Source organism: Solanum lycopersicum, chromosome 5 (genome assembly GCF_036512215.1).
Source record: "Solanum lycopersicum chromosome 5, SLM_r2.1".
In the NCBI taxonomy this organism is placed as follows: domain Eukaryota; kingdom Viridiplantae; phylum Streptophyta; class Magnoliopsida; order Solanales; family Solanaceae; genus Solanum; species Solanum lycopersicum.
Window position 1 is genome coordinate 55,318,937 of NC_090804.1, and position 19,049 is coordinate 55,337,985.

The 19,049-nt window shown below is 36.0% G+C and overlaps 1 protein-coding gene across 2 annotated transcripts in view; it reads left to right on the forward strand.

Annotated features, from left to right (window-relative positions):
* LOC109118747 (protein ACCELERATED CELL DEATH 6-like) overlaps positions 1-19,049 on the forward strand; it is a 34,815-nt gene that overhangs the window by 2,573 nt on the left and 13,193 nt on the right. The window contains exons 2-5 of one of the 2 annotated variants that reach the window (XM_069298081.1): positions 9,718-10,236; positions 12,332-12,478; positions 12,574-12,687; positions 12,951-12,998. In XM_069298081.1, coding sequence (XP_069154182.1) covers positions 9,718-10,236; positions 12,332-12,478; positions 12,574-12,687; positions 12,951-12,998 — 828 coding nt within the window. The remainder of the gene's footprint in view (positions 1-9,717; positions 10,237-12,331; positions 12,479-12,573; positions 12,688-12,950; positions 12,999-19,049) is intronic. The other variant, XM_019213999.3, reaches the window with a different exon arrangement.

A 19,049-nucleotide genomic window follows, 5' to 3' on the forward strand; every position in this document is an offset into this window, starting at 1 on the left:
AAACTCTCATCATAAATTAAATGATGTTTAAGTATCCTTATTTAAACATGCCTCGAGCAAACCATTCTTACTGTTCTCAACCTTTTAAATATCAACCTTTAAAATTACAAAGCTTATTACAAAGTTATTTTGCTAACCACATAATATATGTACAATATTACATAATATCATTTCCTACCACTGAGGTTGATTTTGAATATGTCTTCTCACTATTGGTGAGAGGATGAAACAATAATTTTTGACCATAAACTGAACCACAAACACATGATAAGGAATGAAAGAATGAAAATTTCCTGATATTTTATAACAATTTGAAGATAAGTAACGGATGTCTTTGTATCTATCTCCAAGACTTTACTAGGCTCTACTAAACTCAGCTCTTGTACTCGTGAGACCTATGGACCTAGAACTTTGATTTCAAATTATCAAGACCCATAAACACAAGTCATATAAGTCCACCTAATAAGTTAACCAATTTAACTTAAACGTGAAAAGGTAAGTAGCCGACAAATATTTAATATACTAAGCCCTTTAAATAAATGCAGAAAACGAAAAATATCAATTCAAGATTTAGTATTATAGGTACAAAAACATTTACACTACGATGTAAGTTTGAAACTAAATGACAACCTAGAAATAAGGAATATCATGTATGAATACTAATATAAAATTATCTGAAGGCATAGATGATGGTGTGGGCCACTGAGTTGTCAAACAACTCATCACAACTCCAAGATAATTTAAGCTCAAATGTTAATGCTCCAAAAAATATGTGCTCGTATTTTTCAAAATTCAATCTGCACCACACATGACTGCAGCAAGTGTAGTATGAATATGAGATCACATATACCCAGTACATCTCATAAATCGACCATGAAGAAGTAGTGACGGGAGTATATAAGAAAATAATCCTTTAATTTTACAAGTATATATGATAATTGTCAACCAAGTTTTCTTTAATATGGATAATCAAATATCACGTTATGTCCAACATCAATAAAACACATACTTAAAAAAGAATGAATGATGTAATGAGATGCAATATAATGTTATACTATGAAATAATATGTCTCAAATTCCAACTACTCTCTCAAATGTATATAAAGGATACTTCTTGAAAATATATCAGGATATCATTACCCATGGGGATTCGCGAGGTCCATATACCGACAAAGACGATCTCCATGTGTCTGTGCGGATGATCTCTACACACTATCATAAAATCAAAAAATCTCCAGCACAGACGATATCCGTATGCCCAACTTATAATCATAACATCTCGTAATCCCCGGCACAGACCATCTCCAGTTACCCAACTTATACCCAATCTCATATCAATGCATCTGCACAATACGATTTCAATAAAAGGGGATCATGACTCATCTCAATCAATCAAATATTGGCATGATATATAATCACCCCGAATCTCACAAATATACAGGTTTAATAAAGAAACACAATTGCACAAAAGAAATTCAGTCAATAATACATCAGCTAATGCTCATACGCTTTGACATTCTTGAATTATAATCCGTTATTTGGTAATAATAAAGTTTCCCTTTATAACACTGGTACTCGTACCAATTATGTCCGTCACACCATTGATAGAGACTCACATCTTTCACTCTTACCCATCGTATATTCCAGTTTTAATCTTTAATTAAAAAAATGTCCTTCAACAAAGTCTCACGTGCCATGAATCCTTAAATTTTTGCCTTTTCCTTTTGTAAAACTTCAGAATGTACCCAATCTATCAAATATGGAATATTCATAAGCAAGTGAGTTTATAGACACCCATATTACTATGAGCCTAACCTAGATTCAAAACGCACCCTAATCAATAATTAAATACATAAATCTTGATTCCAACTAAATGTGTCAAGTCTCATATTTTCTAAATTCAAGCCTAAGATAAACTCTTAGTTCTTCCAAATAATATAAAATGATATTCAGATAATACAATACACCTAATATTAAACTACATATACTAATATGTCAAACTTAATTGATAGTATAATAACAAAATAATTATATTTGATGGTAAAGCCATCGGTTATGAAATCACCGGCCACACGTCCATGAATGAAAAAATGAAAAATTAGTGCTTACCCTTTTTAAATGTGAATTCAAATCATCTATTATGCCTTCCAATGTACTCCTTTTGTTCGATATTGTTTGTCATGCCTTCTATTTTTAGAGTCAAATTATAAAAATTTTGACTAACATTTGAAGATGTATTTTTTATCATATTAATATGCAAAAAATTGAAATTTATAGTACTTTTCATATAATTTTAGAATATTTATTTTTTTTGTTTAAAATATCGAATTAATATGTTCTAATTTAACTTTGAAAATTAGTTAAATTAATTTTCGAAAAGCGCAACATAACAAAAGATATCAAAGGGAGTAATAATTTCTCTCTAATGATTTCACTCTTCATTAAATCTTTTTAATTTATATATATTTTTTTGTTTAATTTAAAATTTCAACCAGCAGACACTCACCATTATCTATACTTCTTATATCCACTACCTTAATGCACATTACTATTCATATCACAATCAACGATTACATATAAAATACATAATTTGGATTAAAAGAAAATTCATAGCTACTACGGTACTCGTTCTTTTTTCTTGTCGCTGCATCGTCTTTGTGTACGTTGGGAGTGGAGGCAGCAATTATTTCATATAATAATAAGATAATATTAAACCCCATCAATTTATTTTAACATATGGTCAAAGTGACATAATGTATTATCTATGGATTTGACCCATTAAAAACTAACTAAAATTCAATTATTTAATAACCCGTCAACTGAATAATCATAGCTAAACAAATAGTTCAATATTGAAGAAATATTGATTGTATTGAAGTGTTAACCTAATAAGGGAATACATGGGAGGTATATATAGGAGATATAGGAAGGAGTACTAATCCTAATAGGACTAGGATTTAAGAGTACTAATCCTAATAGGACTAGGATTAGTACACAGTAAATACTAATATTATTTAATACTATTTATTTAATACTATCTGTTATTATCCCCCTCAAGCTGAGCTGAGTGGAAGCGAACGGAAGTTTGGAACTGAGGTAATCATACTGTCGGCTCGGGAGAGGCTTGATGAGAATATCAGCCGGTTGTTCTTCAGTGGGTACATATTGCACAGTCGTGGTGCCGGCCTGAACTTCATCGCGAACAAAGAGACAATCGGTATCAACATGCTTCATTCTGGTGTGTAGGACAGAATTCTTGGCCACACAGATGGTTGATTTGTTGTCACAATAGAGAGCAGGAACAGTGTGAGTGGCGCGGAGTTTGCGAAGAATATATGTGACCCACATGGTCTCAGCAGCAAGAAGAGCAAGGGCGCGGTATTCAGCTTCAGTCGAGGACCGAGAGACCTTGGGTTGTTTTTTGTACATCAGGAGATCAGGTTCAGCCCCAAAAAAATGAGAAACCCCGATGTAGATTTTCTGTCATTTTTATTATTCGCCCAATCTAAATCTAAGAAACCCCGAAGCTCCAAGTCCCCGGGTCGAATGAGTAAACCACGACCAAGAGTGCCAAAAATGTACCTGAGAATGCATTTTAGACAATGGTAATCATGTTCACTTGGTTGATGCATGCATTGAGCAACTCGGTTGACAGCAAACTAGATGTCAGGACGGGTAATGGCCAGATACTGTAGAGCTCCACTGAGGCTTCGGAAGTGGGTGATATCGGCAAAGGGGGTGTCGGCTCCATTCGTAGACGAAGAGACTGCCATTGATGTTGGTTGACTAGTGCATTTTTCCAGTCCAGCTTTCTGCAACAGATCTCGAGCGTATTTTGACTGATGAAGAAACAAGCCGCTGCCTGTCCGAGAAACCTCCATTCCCAGAAAATAATGTAACAGGCCAAGGTTCTTCATTTTGAAGGTACTATGCATAGCTCGAGTGACATTCTGAATGAGAGCTGCAGTAGAGCCTGTAATAATGTTATCATCTACATAGACAAAAAGAATGACTGTACCGTGTGCTGAATGTCGAGTAAACACACTCGTGTCGTGTACACAACACGTGAAGCCAAGTCCTTGGACGAACATTTTCAGACGTGTGTACCAAGCACGGGGGGCTTGCTTGAGCCCACACAGAGACTTCTGGAGTTTGCAAACATGTTGAGGGAAGCGGGGATCAACATAGCCCGGTGGTTGCGTCATGTAGATAGTTTCATCACGCATTCCATGAAGAAAAGCATTGGAAACATCCAACTGATTGATGAGCCAATTGTTGCGCACTGCGAGTGACAGTACCAGGCGAATGATTTCCCACCGAATAACAGGATTAAATGTCTCGGAGTAATCAAGCCCATACTCCTGATTGTAGCCTTTAGCAACCAAACGAGCCTTGTACCTGGAAATACTGCCATCTGCATTGTGTTTAATTTTGTACACCCATTTACAACCCACTGGGTGCCGCCCATGAGGCTTAGGTACAAGAACTCAAGTTTTCTGATCAGTAAAAGCCTTAAACTCGTCATCCATACCATGACGCCAATAAGTATTTTTTGAGGCAACAGAGTATGTTGTTGGTTCACTATCGGGAAGGGGTGTATTTGGTAGTATGGTAGCCTGAAAGGTTTTGGGTTTAAAGATACCGGCTTTGCCACGGGTTAACATGGGATGAGTATTGGGGGGTGGAACGGGCGGTGGTGATTTGGGGGTGGCCGGGAAGGAACCAAAATGGATCGGGCTGGAGATGTTGTGGGTATGGGGTGGTTCGGGTTGGTTGTGAGTGTGGGTGGTGGTTGCGGGTGTATTGTGGTGACGGTCGAAGGGGTGATGAGGGGTGGTTGGGTAGTGGGTGGAGGTGTGGGGGAAGGTGGTGAGGGACCCTGTGAGTATGTTGGAAAAAGGGGAAGGACGCCAATGAATGATGTATTTGTTGAGGAGGAAATAGACTCGTAGGGAAACTCATTTTCGATAAATTTGACATGACGAGATATGTAGACTTTATGAGTTTGTGGGTCAAGACAGCAATAACCCTTGGAGGTAGGATGATAGACCAAAAAAATATAAGGACAAGATCGGGGTTGTAATTTGTGAGTAATATGAGGGCGTAGCCAAGGGTAGGCAAGATACCCAAAGACGCGGAGGTTGGTATAATTGGGAAATTCTTGGTAAAGGAGTTGATAGGGTGATTTGTTGGAGAGGGTGTGACTTGGCATTCTGTTAATGAGGTAGTTTGCTGTGGCTAGAGCTTCAACCCAAAAGGAGACAGGGAGATGAGATTGACGTAGAAGAGTAACCACCGTTTCAATGAGATGGCGATGCTTACGCTCAGCCACCCATTCTGTTCGGGAGTGTATGGACAGGAGGTTTGATGTATAATTCCCAGAGATTGCAGAAATTGGCCAAAGATGTTATTTACATATTCCTTTCCATTGTCACTTCGAAAAAGTTTAACATGAAAATTGAATTGTGTTTTGACAATTTTTTCAAAAGTGACAAAGATGGAGTATGCATGTGATTTGTGTTTTAGTGGGTACAACCAAGTGTATTTTGTAAAATCAGCCACAAAACAAATATAATAGCGAAAACCAGTAAATGAGGGAACAACAGTAGGACCCCATAGGTCAGAATGAATAAGTTGAAAAGGTGCAGTTGTACGCTTCACAGATAAAGTAAAAGGTAATTTATGAGATTTAGCAATTGAACAGGAGTCACAATTGTTTACATGAATGGAAGAAAAACCTAATTGAGACATTAAAGAATTTATTATTTGAGTAGACGGGTGACCTAGACGACTGTGCCACAACAGACTGTGGCCATCAGCCGAAAGAGCCACCGGAGCCATAGGAACGCTTTCTGAAACTGGGTGGGCAGACGAACTTGTGCCAGGAAGAACGTACAGACCATGCTCACCGGGGCCCTGAAAAATCACCCTCTTGGTAGTATTGTCTAGGATTTGAAAATCATTAGAGGTGAACAAGAGTGAGCAATTATTGTCTTTTGTGAATTGGTGAACTGAAAGGAGATTGGTTTTAATAGAAGGGACGTGGGTAAGGTTACCTAGGTGAAAGATAGCGGTGGGGGTTTTAATGGTACCCGTGCCAGTGTGAGAAATATTAAGGGACTCACCGTTGCCAACAGTAATACCATTGCAGCCATGATATGGATTTGGAGCGTTAAGCTTGGATAGATCAGAAGTAACGTGCATGTTGGCCCTAGTATCCAACAACCATTCAGAGGAAGGGCCGGCTTGAGATGCATAATTGGCACGGTTATCACTATTTCGGCTCTCCTCATACCAGCAACGAACAACGGTGTATCCTGTTTTCTGACAGATTTGACAAGTTGGACGATCCGGCTCGTAAGTGCCCTGCCCGCCGCTGGAAGATGACTGCCCGCCGCTGCCGAAGGAGTGCAGGCTGTTGTTGCTGCCGTGCTGCTGACCGTCGTACGGGGGACGACTGCCCTGCCGACCGCCGTGCCTGCGGCCTCCGCTGTTTCTGCCGTAGCCGCCGCGGCTCCCCTGCCGGCCGCTATCACGCCCCCCGCGATAGTTCTGGCTTGCGGTGAGGCCGGTGGCCGGCTCCATAACAGCGGCTTCTCGGAGAAGAAGTTTTCTCTTGAGATCCACGTTGATTTCTTTACTTTTTAGCCACGAGGAGAGAGTAGCCAGGTCAACGGGCGTTGGACTGATGCGAACCGTCTGTTTAATGGAGGAGTAAGCTGATGGGAGCCCCCGAATGACGCACATGACGAGATCTTTTTTGGGAATGATTTCGTTCACGGTGTCGAGAGCTGTGATGATGGTGGAGACCTCGTCTAAATACTACGCCATAGTTTTCGTGCCTTTGGTAATTTTGTGGAGACGATCACGCAATTGAAAAATATGAGAGTGGGAAATTGATGCATAGCGTGTTGTGAGGGCCGTCGACAGGGCTGAAGCAGTTGTGTAGGATCGGACGTCTTTCTGAACCGTGGGAGAGATGACCGCAATCAAACATGATCGGATCCGGCCATCCACGGCTTTCCAGGCGGCATGGGCCGGATTGGTTTTTTCTGATTTGTCTGTGGCGGTGATGACTGCCAGCGGCGGTTCTGTTCTTCCATCGACGTATTTGAGAAGGTAATTGGCCTCAAGGGCTGTAAGAACGGTGATTTTCCATGTAGGGTAATTTATGTCTGATAATTTTTCGAGAATCAGGGCATGAAGATGCCTGAGAAAGAGTTTAACGCCAGAAGGAAGTGAATCGAGAAGATCCACCTCGGTTGTCATGGCTGCCGCTGCCCAAGAGAAGAGAGGGAACGATCAGTGCCCTAAAGAGAGAAAAAACCTAGAGAAAAGAAGATCTAGGTTTTCTGGCTCTTGATACCATGAAGGAATATTGATTGTATTGAACTGTTAACCTAATAAGGGAATACATGGGAGGTATATATAGGAGATATAGGAAGGAGTACTAATCCTAATAGGACTAGGATTAAGGAGTACTAATTCTAATAGGACTAGGATTAGTACACAGTAATACTAATATTATTTAATACTATCTGTGATTAAATATTCTCATTTAAAACTTTACAAGAAGGGTCTTTTATGAAAGAAGCAGCATTACTATTCAAAATGACCTGATGTGTCCTTACACAAAATGATCTCAATGAAGTACCTATTGATGATCCTGAACACCTGTGTCTACATCATGAAATGCAGGTCGAATAACATCAGTACGTTGAATGTACATGTATGTAATATAGCTGAAGCGAAATGACTTAATGGGAGATTATCTAACCGACAACCATCACTATGCGCAATGAGATGATACAATGTCTCATCCACGCTCCTAGAATTGTCCTATACCTTGCCAAATATAAAACATCTCAACTAAGTGAATCCACTAAAGCTATATTTGAAATAAATATGGAGTCGTCTAAAATTATGATCATTTACCCATATGGCTACCTTGTTTATGAGGAATATGAGTTTTCAGAAGCTCAATATTAGTCCCAATAAATATATATACTCATATTCAAATGTATAAACAAACTCTTCCTCAATTTGGAGTAATAGCTCAAAATATCCTCTTAAAAGAGGTTACTATTCTGAAATATCTCTGAAATCATTAACTCATATAGAAATCAATATTTCTCTTTTCTCAATATAACAGAGTGATACATTTAGGAATACTTAGTTTCCTTATACTCTTATTCAAATCACGTTTAAAACTCTTTTTCTAAACACATCTTTGCTTTCCTATAATATCAGTTTAATGAAAAAATGTTTTTTTAAAAGATTCCCAAACATTATAACCCAAGATAGGGTACAGAAAAGTTAACACTCAAAAATCAAAAATCCAAAACTCAACAATACTCCTCATCTCAAGAATACTAAAAATCTAGAACAAAGCTCTAGATTACTCCTTTACAAAATTTAGTTAGATGTAGGGCGCGAGGACTAACTTAGTCAATTACTATGATAACCTTACAGATTCGGATGAACAAAATTCTTTGCGAAATTAGTGAAAATTTGAAGAACACTCGAGCCCTAGCTTTTCTCCTCTAAGAACCTTACTCTAAAGACTTAGAGTGTTAATAACACAAAATATTGGTTAACACTATCTAATCCCCAACTAGGTAAAAACATTGGTGTTAAGTCTTAGAAGGGGTGAGAAAAGACCAAAACACCCATAACAAAAATTCCGGAGTGACCTACGATTCCGACCTAAAATCCCGATCAATCATAGAATCACTTACTGGACTAAAATCCTTGGTTATTCCTATAAGACCTTGTGATGGTCCGTCATCCGGTCTACAACTCGTAGACACCCTTTCGTAGATTTCAACTTTAAGTCCAAAATTTAATCAAATCTCGATTACTCTATGGAGCCTATCTACGACTCATAAAATACATGATGACTCATCCAATCAACTTGTAGACCAAATTTGAGAAACTCAAATTTCTCAAACTCACTTTATCACCTAGGACTATCTTCTTACAACTCGTGGGACTTTCTACGGTCTATAGGAAGGTTCTATAGATTCTGTCAGCAAAACTTTTCTACAACCTTTTCCTTTTCAAGTTATGAGTTGTTACAAGGATCAATAGCATCTCACGAACTCCAAAGGTTGGTCTCGGATTAAGATGTAAGAGGAATGGTCAACACGATCCATGCTTATAAATTGCACAAGTGTAGGAAGTAAGGGAATGAATATTAAAACAACAACAGTACCCAACAAGTATCTCTTACTAATCTTAAGTAAAGTAATACCGAACACAAATACCCTAGTACACCATCCAAACCTCGACATATTGCAATCTTCATTGAAATAAAAAAACAATCGATCCTAACAGTTTCACAACTAATGAGAACTATAGAATACATCTAATACACCATAATCCACACATCAGAGTCAGCGTAGCATCATCACAAACTTTTAGATTCAAACAACCACAAGACATAGCGACTCACTCACAAAGTTCAAACAACATTTTTTTCTAGAACGAATTTATCTGTTAGTTTCTTGCTAATTGATTGATGTAAGGGCCTAGGGGGTAGAAATAAAAGAGAAATGGGTTAACGGTGAGTCAGGTATGATGTTAGATCTATTTAAAATTTAATTGAATTAGGTTCTTTTAATTGTAGCCCTTGATTGAAAAGTAGCATGAATGGGTACTTTCTATTAACGGATGATTTCATTTTAAATAATGAGATCTTGGTTTGTCATTGTACAGGTGGTTCGCGTGTTGTATTCACTGGATTAACAAATTATAGCTTCTGCCTTCCACTATTCAGTGCTTTACTAAGAAGAGATTGGGAGAAAGCAGAAGCATTCTTGAAAAAAGAGAAAGATGCAAATATAGCTCCAATCAACGCAAAATTACAGACAACACTCCATTTAGCTGTTGGGGTAAGGAGTGAAAAAGGCAACAAGCATTTCGTAGAGAAGTTGGTGGCGAGTATAGAAAACAAACACGATTTAGCAAGAAAAGACTGCTTTGGTGAAACTGCTCTTCACTATGCTGCTAGATTTGGCAACTTAGATGCAGCTGAAATCATTATAAAAAGAAATCCTCGTTTACCACATATTTCTTGTATGTATGATACTTACCCAATCCATTCTGCAGCTTCATGTGGATATGTTTCTGTGGATGTGTACGCTTACTTCTTGCGTGTCACGCAAGACCCTGCTCCTTATACAAACCTCAGTGGTGTTAAGCTTCTCTATGCATTAGTCTACTCAAATTTGTATGGTAAGAAACCGCCATATATCTCTTACTTTCTCTGAATTACTTTCTCTCTTACTATTATTATAATGTGTGTATTTGCAAAATGAGGAAATGGGTTTGGAGAATGACAAACATGTCGTTAATAATAAATTTTTTAGTTTTTCCCCAACCATTTATTTGATAATAAATACAATAAGCCAATAAAACAATTTTACAGTTGCTTATCTATTACAGTTCCATTTTGAACACCCCTACTAACAACGGAAGAAATGAGAATCCAATTGGATTATGTTATTAAATGTAGCTAATAAACATCAAGCATTGACACTAACTTTATAGATAAGTGTTTATGAATTTTGATACAAGTGTCAAGTTTAGTGGATATTTGGACATATATATGAATTCTGATTGAAATTTTTTTAAAAATTTTGTGAGTGATTTGGAGTATCAAATAGTGTTGCTTGATCCCTATTCGAGCTCGGGAGATGTACTCGAGGAGGAGAGGTTGATGGGAATGGGAGCTTCAGGGAGTAGTGGGTTTGCGAACAACATGTGGGATAAGACAGTTGATTGCATTAGGGAAGTCGATAAAGAAGTGCAAGGGGTTTCGATGGTTACCTATTGTGGACATGAAGGGGATGGTGATAGAATTGAGAAGCTTAAGGCAAAGTGGATACAAAGTAGACTACTTATGCAAAGTTGGTGAAAACAAAAATTAAGAGGAAAAAAAGAAGAATAAGGAAAGGTTTGTATTCAAGCAAGGGAAAATAATTAAAGGTGGAGATAAAAAGATATAGAGTCTCCCCTAGCTAGATAGATGAAAGAGTGGGACTTGAATGGGGTGAAATGTATAAAAGACAAGGAAGGTGAGTGCTAGTGGCGGAGGCTCTAATTAGATGAAGATGACAAGCATACTTCTGTAACATCTTGAACGAATACAGGGTCAAATACATTGTATTGGGTGATTTGGAGCACTCAAAGAAACGTCTGGATTTTGAATAGGTGTATTAAGGTTGAGGATGGTAAGGGTGTTACTCATAAGATGAGTAGGGGAAGAGATACTAATCCAGATTAGATTTTGTTGGAGTTTTGAAAGAGTAAATGCGGGGTAAAAATGCATTGAGTGGTTGACAAGGTTGCTTAATTTCATGTTAAAGACGACTATAGTATTATAAGAATAACGGTGGAGTAGGTTGATTTCATTCTACTAGAACAAGGGTGATATATGTAGTTGCAATTACAAGAGTATCAAGCTATTAAGCCACACTATGAATGTTTTGAAGAGGAAGTAGAGATGAGGATGAGGAGGGAGTGCCATTTTTGAGAACTAATACATATTTATGTTGGGGAAATCAATTACAAATTCATTATCTTATGAGGAGACTGGTGAAAAAGTATAGGAAAAGGAAGAGGAATCTACATAGTGTTCATTGACCTAGAAAAAATTTCTATACACATAGAACTTATATTGATATACCTTGAGGCTAGAGGTGGACATGTAGCTTACATTAAGGCAATCAATGAAGGATAGATATGATTAAGCTAAGACTGAGGTAAGAATAATGGGAGAAGAATCAAATCACCTTTTAGTTGAGATGGGTTTGCACGAGGGATTGATGATTAGCCAATTTTTGTTTGTGTTGGTGATGGATTTATTGACATTTGACATGATATATGAAAAACGGAACCACATTGCATCAATGCCTCAACAAACTTGTATAGAAAAAGACATCATACACTTGGAAATTGTGTATATCGACAAACAGTAGAAATAACTGATTGAATGAAATTGTGTGACTTACTCATTCTCCTATCTCACTCACTCTCTTCTTTCTCTTTTTCTCACATTTGCGTCACTCTTCTATTGATTCTTGATGAATGATTCATATGGGTCGATATCTGGTCATCAATTTTTCTTTTTTTCAACTTCATGTCACTATTGTTGTCTGATCTCAATATTCAACAAAAATAGGCCGGCCAACAATTGTTTGTGTTGCTAGGTTCATTTAGACCTCTCTGTAATATTTGCAAATTCATATATGTATGTCTCATTTCATTTTATTGATATATATACTAAGAAATTGTGATGCAAACCGTAACTATCAAGTGCTGTTGATAGATTTTGCAATAGAATTGGTTGAAAAGTTCCCTGATTTGGCAAAATATGATAGACACGGAAGATCTGCTTTGAAGGACCTTGCCAATAAGGAATTTACTTCCCTAGACAAAAGTCGTCTAAAATTTTGGGAACAATTACTCTACTATTGTGAGATTAACCTTTTCCTTATTTATTTACCTAAATCATGTTGTCTTTTTCCTGGAAAAAAAGGAAAAGAACTAATTTCCCCCCTCCCCATTCAGATGTTCCTATCAAGTTAACTTCACGGAGTCTTCAAAAGAGACCAAATGCCAATGATCTGGAGAATGACACACAAATGGTTAAGACAAAGTATGAAAGAATTTACTTAAGCATTGGTGAGTTTTATCATCTTTCATTTATTTTCTTAAATATTCAAAGTATATAGATTTCTCAATTTTATGAAAGATGTCCTCAAGAATTAACTTTAGGACTGGTGAGTTTTATCATCTATCTTTCTTTTTTCCCCTTTAATATTCAATGTATATCACTTTCTTTTATGAAATATGTCCTCAAGAATATAAGGAAAACTAAAGAGAAAATGAACTTATAGAAAACTAAATCTCATTAGCTTTTGTGTGTGTGTGTGTATTTATCACAGTGATCAAGCAATTGCATACCCTTCTTTTTGATGTTCTTGAAATGTTAGGTAAGATCTCCCACTATCCTTAATGAATTAAATATTTCATTTTGATTACATATCTCTATATTTGAATTTGAATGTCCATTTTTATATGTCTTCCTAAAGATAGAATACAGGAAAAATTTTTTAAATGGCATTTCTTCTTGATCAAATTAAAGTTTTTCAGAAGTTGTCTTTAAAAAGCTTCTCAACATTTATGACTCAGTTCTTACAGTTTATGAGGAGTTATGGACATGAGCGACTCAATTTAGCCATATTTCAAGAACTCAAAACTCAACGACACTACTCATGTTATACTCAATTTACAGGGTTCATGTTGAAGTGTAGATATGAATGAATCAACTCAATAATCTTAATGCATAAAATATAGCAAACCAATAATTAGGAATGAAATTTCAAAAGAAACATGAACTCAAGAACTCAAAATCAACTTATCCCAAGAATACTCAAATCTAAGGAAAGAATCCTAGATTATTCTTTCACTGATATAAAAGTAGACGTAGGGAGCGAAGACGAACTAATATAACACTATGATAGCTTTAAATACCTTAAAGAACAAGATTCTTGAAGAATTTTGAAGAAAAACATGATAAAAATCTTTGAAACCCTAACTTGTAGGAGAACAATCAAGAAAAGTTTTCTTGAGATTCTTGAATAAGTTTCTTGAAATCTCTACGACTAATAGTTATAATTTCATTAGTGATTCATAATTTTATGGAGGAATTTGAGTTGAAAAGTATGAAATTATTGAATAAGGACTTACCTTGAAGAAGAATATCTTCAAAAGGATTGAAAGAATCTTGAATTGAGTCTTCTACTTTGATTTTTCCTTAGGGTTTTGAGAGAGAAGAGAATGAGGGGATTATGAGATGCAAATCTGATTTTTTGAACCTTTAATTAGTCAAGAAATTCGTTTAAAGTTCTCTTAGAGCTAAAAAGAGAAGAATGACCCTTTTTATGTTTTCCCATCAACTAATTCGTCACTACACTGTATCAGGTTAGTAAAATGGTCAAAACTTTTTACTCGAATCTCGGATTAACACGAAATTGGTGGTATTGAAAAGAAAATTAAAATAACTTTAATTTGATAGGTTACAGTCCTCGTAGCTCTTTATATTCTAAAAGATTTGATGGTTAAAGTTGATTCAAGTAAAATCTTACATCAAAATTTAATCGGTACGAAAACTTTCAACTCAATTTGTTCTAGGAGTTTTTAGTGACTTCAATTGATATCAAAAATCATTCCCACACTAAAGTATTTAACTTTACATATATGAGCAACTTAAGAATAATCGCACAATATCATACATAACAGATAAAGAATAGTTTGGGCCTTAGCTTAGAAATTTTTTCGTGTTACGATTTCCCCCCTTGGGATTATTCATCCTCGAAAGATGATTAAATTAAGGGTGGAAGAGAAAAGAGTTACTCTTTCTATATTTTTGACTTTTTAATTTGCCTACTAATATAGGCGAAACTGAATTGTACTATAATCTTGTAACTGTGTATAGCACAAAGTAAAGAACAATGTGAGTTTGAACATAGTCACGCTCTATCTAAAGCTATCTTACATGAATCAAAGGAATGTAGGCATGAAGTAAGAAAAAGACTATTATGCCTTAATAAATACATCTCCTAGCTTTCAAGCCCAGGAACACCTGTATACCATGCCTTTCTTTATGAATACTGCACCTCATTAGTTGCAACTCATAACTTATACAAGGATTTATGACTATTCTTACTAAGATCGGAGTTGAATTGTTGCTCTTGTTATGTTCAAGATTAATCTCTAAATCACAAGATGCTAAATATGAGATGTTTATACTCATTAAAACCACAAGATTTAGGTTATATGCCTCTATAGGGAATCTCATCCCAAGAATACTTATCCTTATAGCTGCTTTCAACCAACCTTGAGCTCATATCAAGAAAAATCTAATGCATTACGCATTTATCCACAGACTACCAACACCAAATTCAAGCCTATTACCTTAACCAATCCGTGGACTCCTACTAACCCCCTTTCGAAGAACTTCTCATCCTCTCATCATATCTACCAATTGAACTTTCATACATTACCACCGGGAATCTGACTTAGTAATCATTATAGAACTTTATCTCTTTCTTCCTCCACATTCATAACTTTAGATGGGATAAACAACCATCACTATCACAATAAGACATAGCAATCCTCTAATCAATCATCGCACAACTATTACAAAGAACACCACTCTCCAAAATTAAAAAGGATTATTGCAAGGACTTTAGGGCGAAAGATCATAAGCACGATTCATTCGAGAATTATAATATAAGAATATGCATGACATAACTTATGTTTCTAACCATTGAGAGTAATTCATGTATTTGTGAGACTGAACATAATGTGAGACGTGATTGTTTATATGAATAGTTTCATAGCATGAGACTAATATCCATAGTTTTGTGGAGCAAGATTGACATTAATGGGCTAAAGTTTTTGTCCCTTATTTTAAAAACTAAGGATAAATATGAATTTCTTTAAAGTGTATAATAATAGGTTTTAAACACAATTCTGGTGTTAGGAAAATCAACAAGATGTTGTAATAACTTCACTTAAGAAATATGCAAGATTATGAACGAATTTATACATCTAAAAAACTCTTTTGAAAGACATCACTATCTCATCCTGAACACTTGACTTGGTTTATATCTTATCATCCCACCCACGCACCCCCGATCTAAAGCTGACACTTGAAAGTCATGGATGTACTCCGTCATCTCTTAACTAGTCTACATTCCCTTTTATTCTTGAAAAGGCTTGCCTCATGGATACAAAACTCTCCTTAAGTAGGTACTAAGACTCTTTCTAGGACCTCGTTCATGTTTTTATCAACCTCTTCTCAGGGACTTATAAGGTTGCTTAATCTGACAGTTAATAATTTGATGTCCCCTTCTTTTCCTACCAATAACGTCCTTCAATATTTATATCAACCTAATTAAAGGATGTTTTTTCACACCCCAAGCCTACAACCTGGGCGAGACTAACACTTGACAACCATTAATGGCCCCAAGGAAATCCTTGGTCTAACTTACTTACTCAGCGGAAGACTTAACTTATCAAGATACTCTATGAAATAAAGTGGAATAATATATAAAGGAACATTCAACTGGCCATTAAGGCAAAATTAAGTCTTAACATAGGATAATGACAATGAAAATACTAAAGAACTAACATCTGACTGTCTATCTATCAAGCATCTAATAATTGAGATGGATGTCGGGACAGTCCCACAACATCCTAATGAACTAACTAATAATTCTGAAAGTAATAAAAGGTGTTCTATAGAAGTAAGAAGGCTCACCAACTGATTCTGGAGTTCTTAATAAATCAACATGCAATAGATGTTGCTCTTAGTTACCTGTGTTTGCAACATAATAAGATGCAGGACAATTGGCATCAGTATATTGAATGTATGAGTATGCGAGTTGGAATGTTAAACATAACATAGTCTTGAAAAGAATCTAGAGAACTTACCTGCCTCAACTCAACTCAACATAACTGAACTCATTTCAATATAAAACAGTTTAAAACAAGTGAAATATAAAGAAAAGTTGTTTAAGACATGATGTCAACTATGTGTGGATGTAAAGATACATATAACTTTGAGATGCATGTAAAAATACAAATGAACTTTGTGTTTAAGAATACAATTACTTTTGTGGAAGTTTTTCTAACAGACAACCATCACCTTAGAGTTATTGTGATGATACAATGTTTCGTCTCATGCTGCCAGAGTCGTCTTATACCTTGTCGGGTATAGCTACTACACTATTAAGCGGATCCACTAGTCTATGCTAAAAAATACTAAAAGAATCATTTAAAAAGTGTGATCTTTTTCTACCAATGATAGTTTATGGGGGATGTGAGTTGTCGAAACTCTACCCATATTGTTGTTCAATACTACTCCCGAAATATAATACTAGTTCTTATGTTTAAAAACATACTACTTTCTGTGATTTGAGACAATTGCTCAAAAACTTAGCACAAAGACTATCTTGGAAATCAAGGTTTCCTCTCTTGCTTAATCATGAAAGCATTTAATCAAAGGCTCTTTGGAAATCAAAATTTCCTTTGTTGATTAAATGTGAAAAACATTTCAAAATTTTTGGGATTTCATATTCCCGTATACTTTTGAAGAAATGGACTTCAAGCTTTACTCTTTACTTTACTAAACTTGAACTTTAAATCTTAAAACAAAGCTAAAAGCATTTGCAAAATACTTCTTGAAAAGACTCGAATAGCATCCTAGACTTGGCTCTTGACATCCCTTGAATTCGAATTTATGGATTTAAGGTTATTATTCATTTCTGGATGATTTATAGATGTTTAAAATTCATAGAGTAGTTAGAATCAATAGGAAGTATTAGTACGCATTACAAGGATTAAACTGGGTAAAAGACGAAAAACTAGTGAAAAACGCTGAATCGGGCGCATCCATGGCACGCCGCACCAGACCCAACTTTCTAGGGCTCTAATCTGGCGCACCACGCGAGCCCCTCAGACGCTCTGGGGGGCACTGCGGTAGCCCCCCTTCAGGCAAATTTCTGATGAACTTTTGATCTCATTTTCTGATCCTAATTCATTTTAATCTAATTCTTGTTTCTAAATTCACTTTTGATTCATATACCCAAATCATATACTCAAAATTTAACCAAAACTACTCAAGGAAACAATACTTAATCATCACAAAACTCCTTAATCCCAACTCATATTCAAGAACGAAATCAATTCAAGAACAACTATCAACAATATCAAATTCTCAATCTTTTAGGAAGAAAATACATTGAATTAAACATGCTTGGAACTTCAGTGAACTAATCCAACGCTATGTGATCTCACATACCTCGTAGAGATCACCCCTTTACGAAATTCACAAGCTAAACTCACCGATCTTGATGAATCTTGCTTTCTTTTCTCCTTTCTCCAAGCCCTAGTGTGAAATTCATTTTTTCTAAATTGACTTAAATATGAATTTACCCTAATTAAACTCCTAAAACGAATTATTTAAGTTGGTTAAGGAAGAAACCAAACTACCCTTCTAAAATCCGGTTTAGACCTTCTTTATTCGAACTTCCCAACTTCCAAAGGTCATAACTAACTCATACGAACTCAAAATCGCGCAAACTATGCGGCTTTAGAAAGATTATTTGAAGAGGTCTCATATCATATCTATAAGTAAACCTAAGTCATACTTATCAATAAGTTATGGCCATTTTAAATTGACCAAAACTCAACTTATTCTAACTTAACAAAATTTTCAGATTTTCATTCTTTCCGAAAATGATTATTTCCAGTTATTAGCTTCTTCCTAGTTCTTTCACATTGCGAGATGTTACAATATCTTTCCCTTGGGAACATTCATCCTCGAATGATATTACTCTTACTAGGATAAGGGTGTAACACGCAAAATTAAGTTCAAGCACCTACAAGCACAAAACAATATGCAAACTTATAAATAAATACTACGAAAAGATTATCACATTAATCAGTAGGAACTTCTCCGGATTCAAAGATATGTGGATATATCTTCTTCATATCTTCCTCAGCTTCTCAGGTAGCTTTTTCAACAAAATGGTTCCTCCAAAGGACATTGGCTGATGCTACCTCTTTTGTTCTCAACTTGCGAACTTAGTGATCTAGAATCTGGGCTGGGATCTCTTCATAAGATAAGTTATCCTTGATCCCAATATCTTCAGTTTGTATGATCAATGAAGGATCACTCATGCACTTCTTCAACATAGAGATGTGAAATGCCGAATGAACCGCGCTAACTCTTCTTATAGCTCCAACTCATAAGCTATATTACCTACCCTTTTTGATATTCTGTAAGGTCTATATACTGGGGACTAAGCTTCGCCTTCTTACTGAATCTTGTAACACCTTTCATGGGTGAAACTTTAAGATATACTCAATCATCTACCTCAAACTCTAGCTCATTTCTGCTAACATTGGTATATGATTTATGACGACTCTACGCTGTTTTCAACCTCTCTTGAATCACTTGCACTTTCTCCATA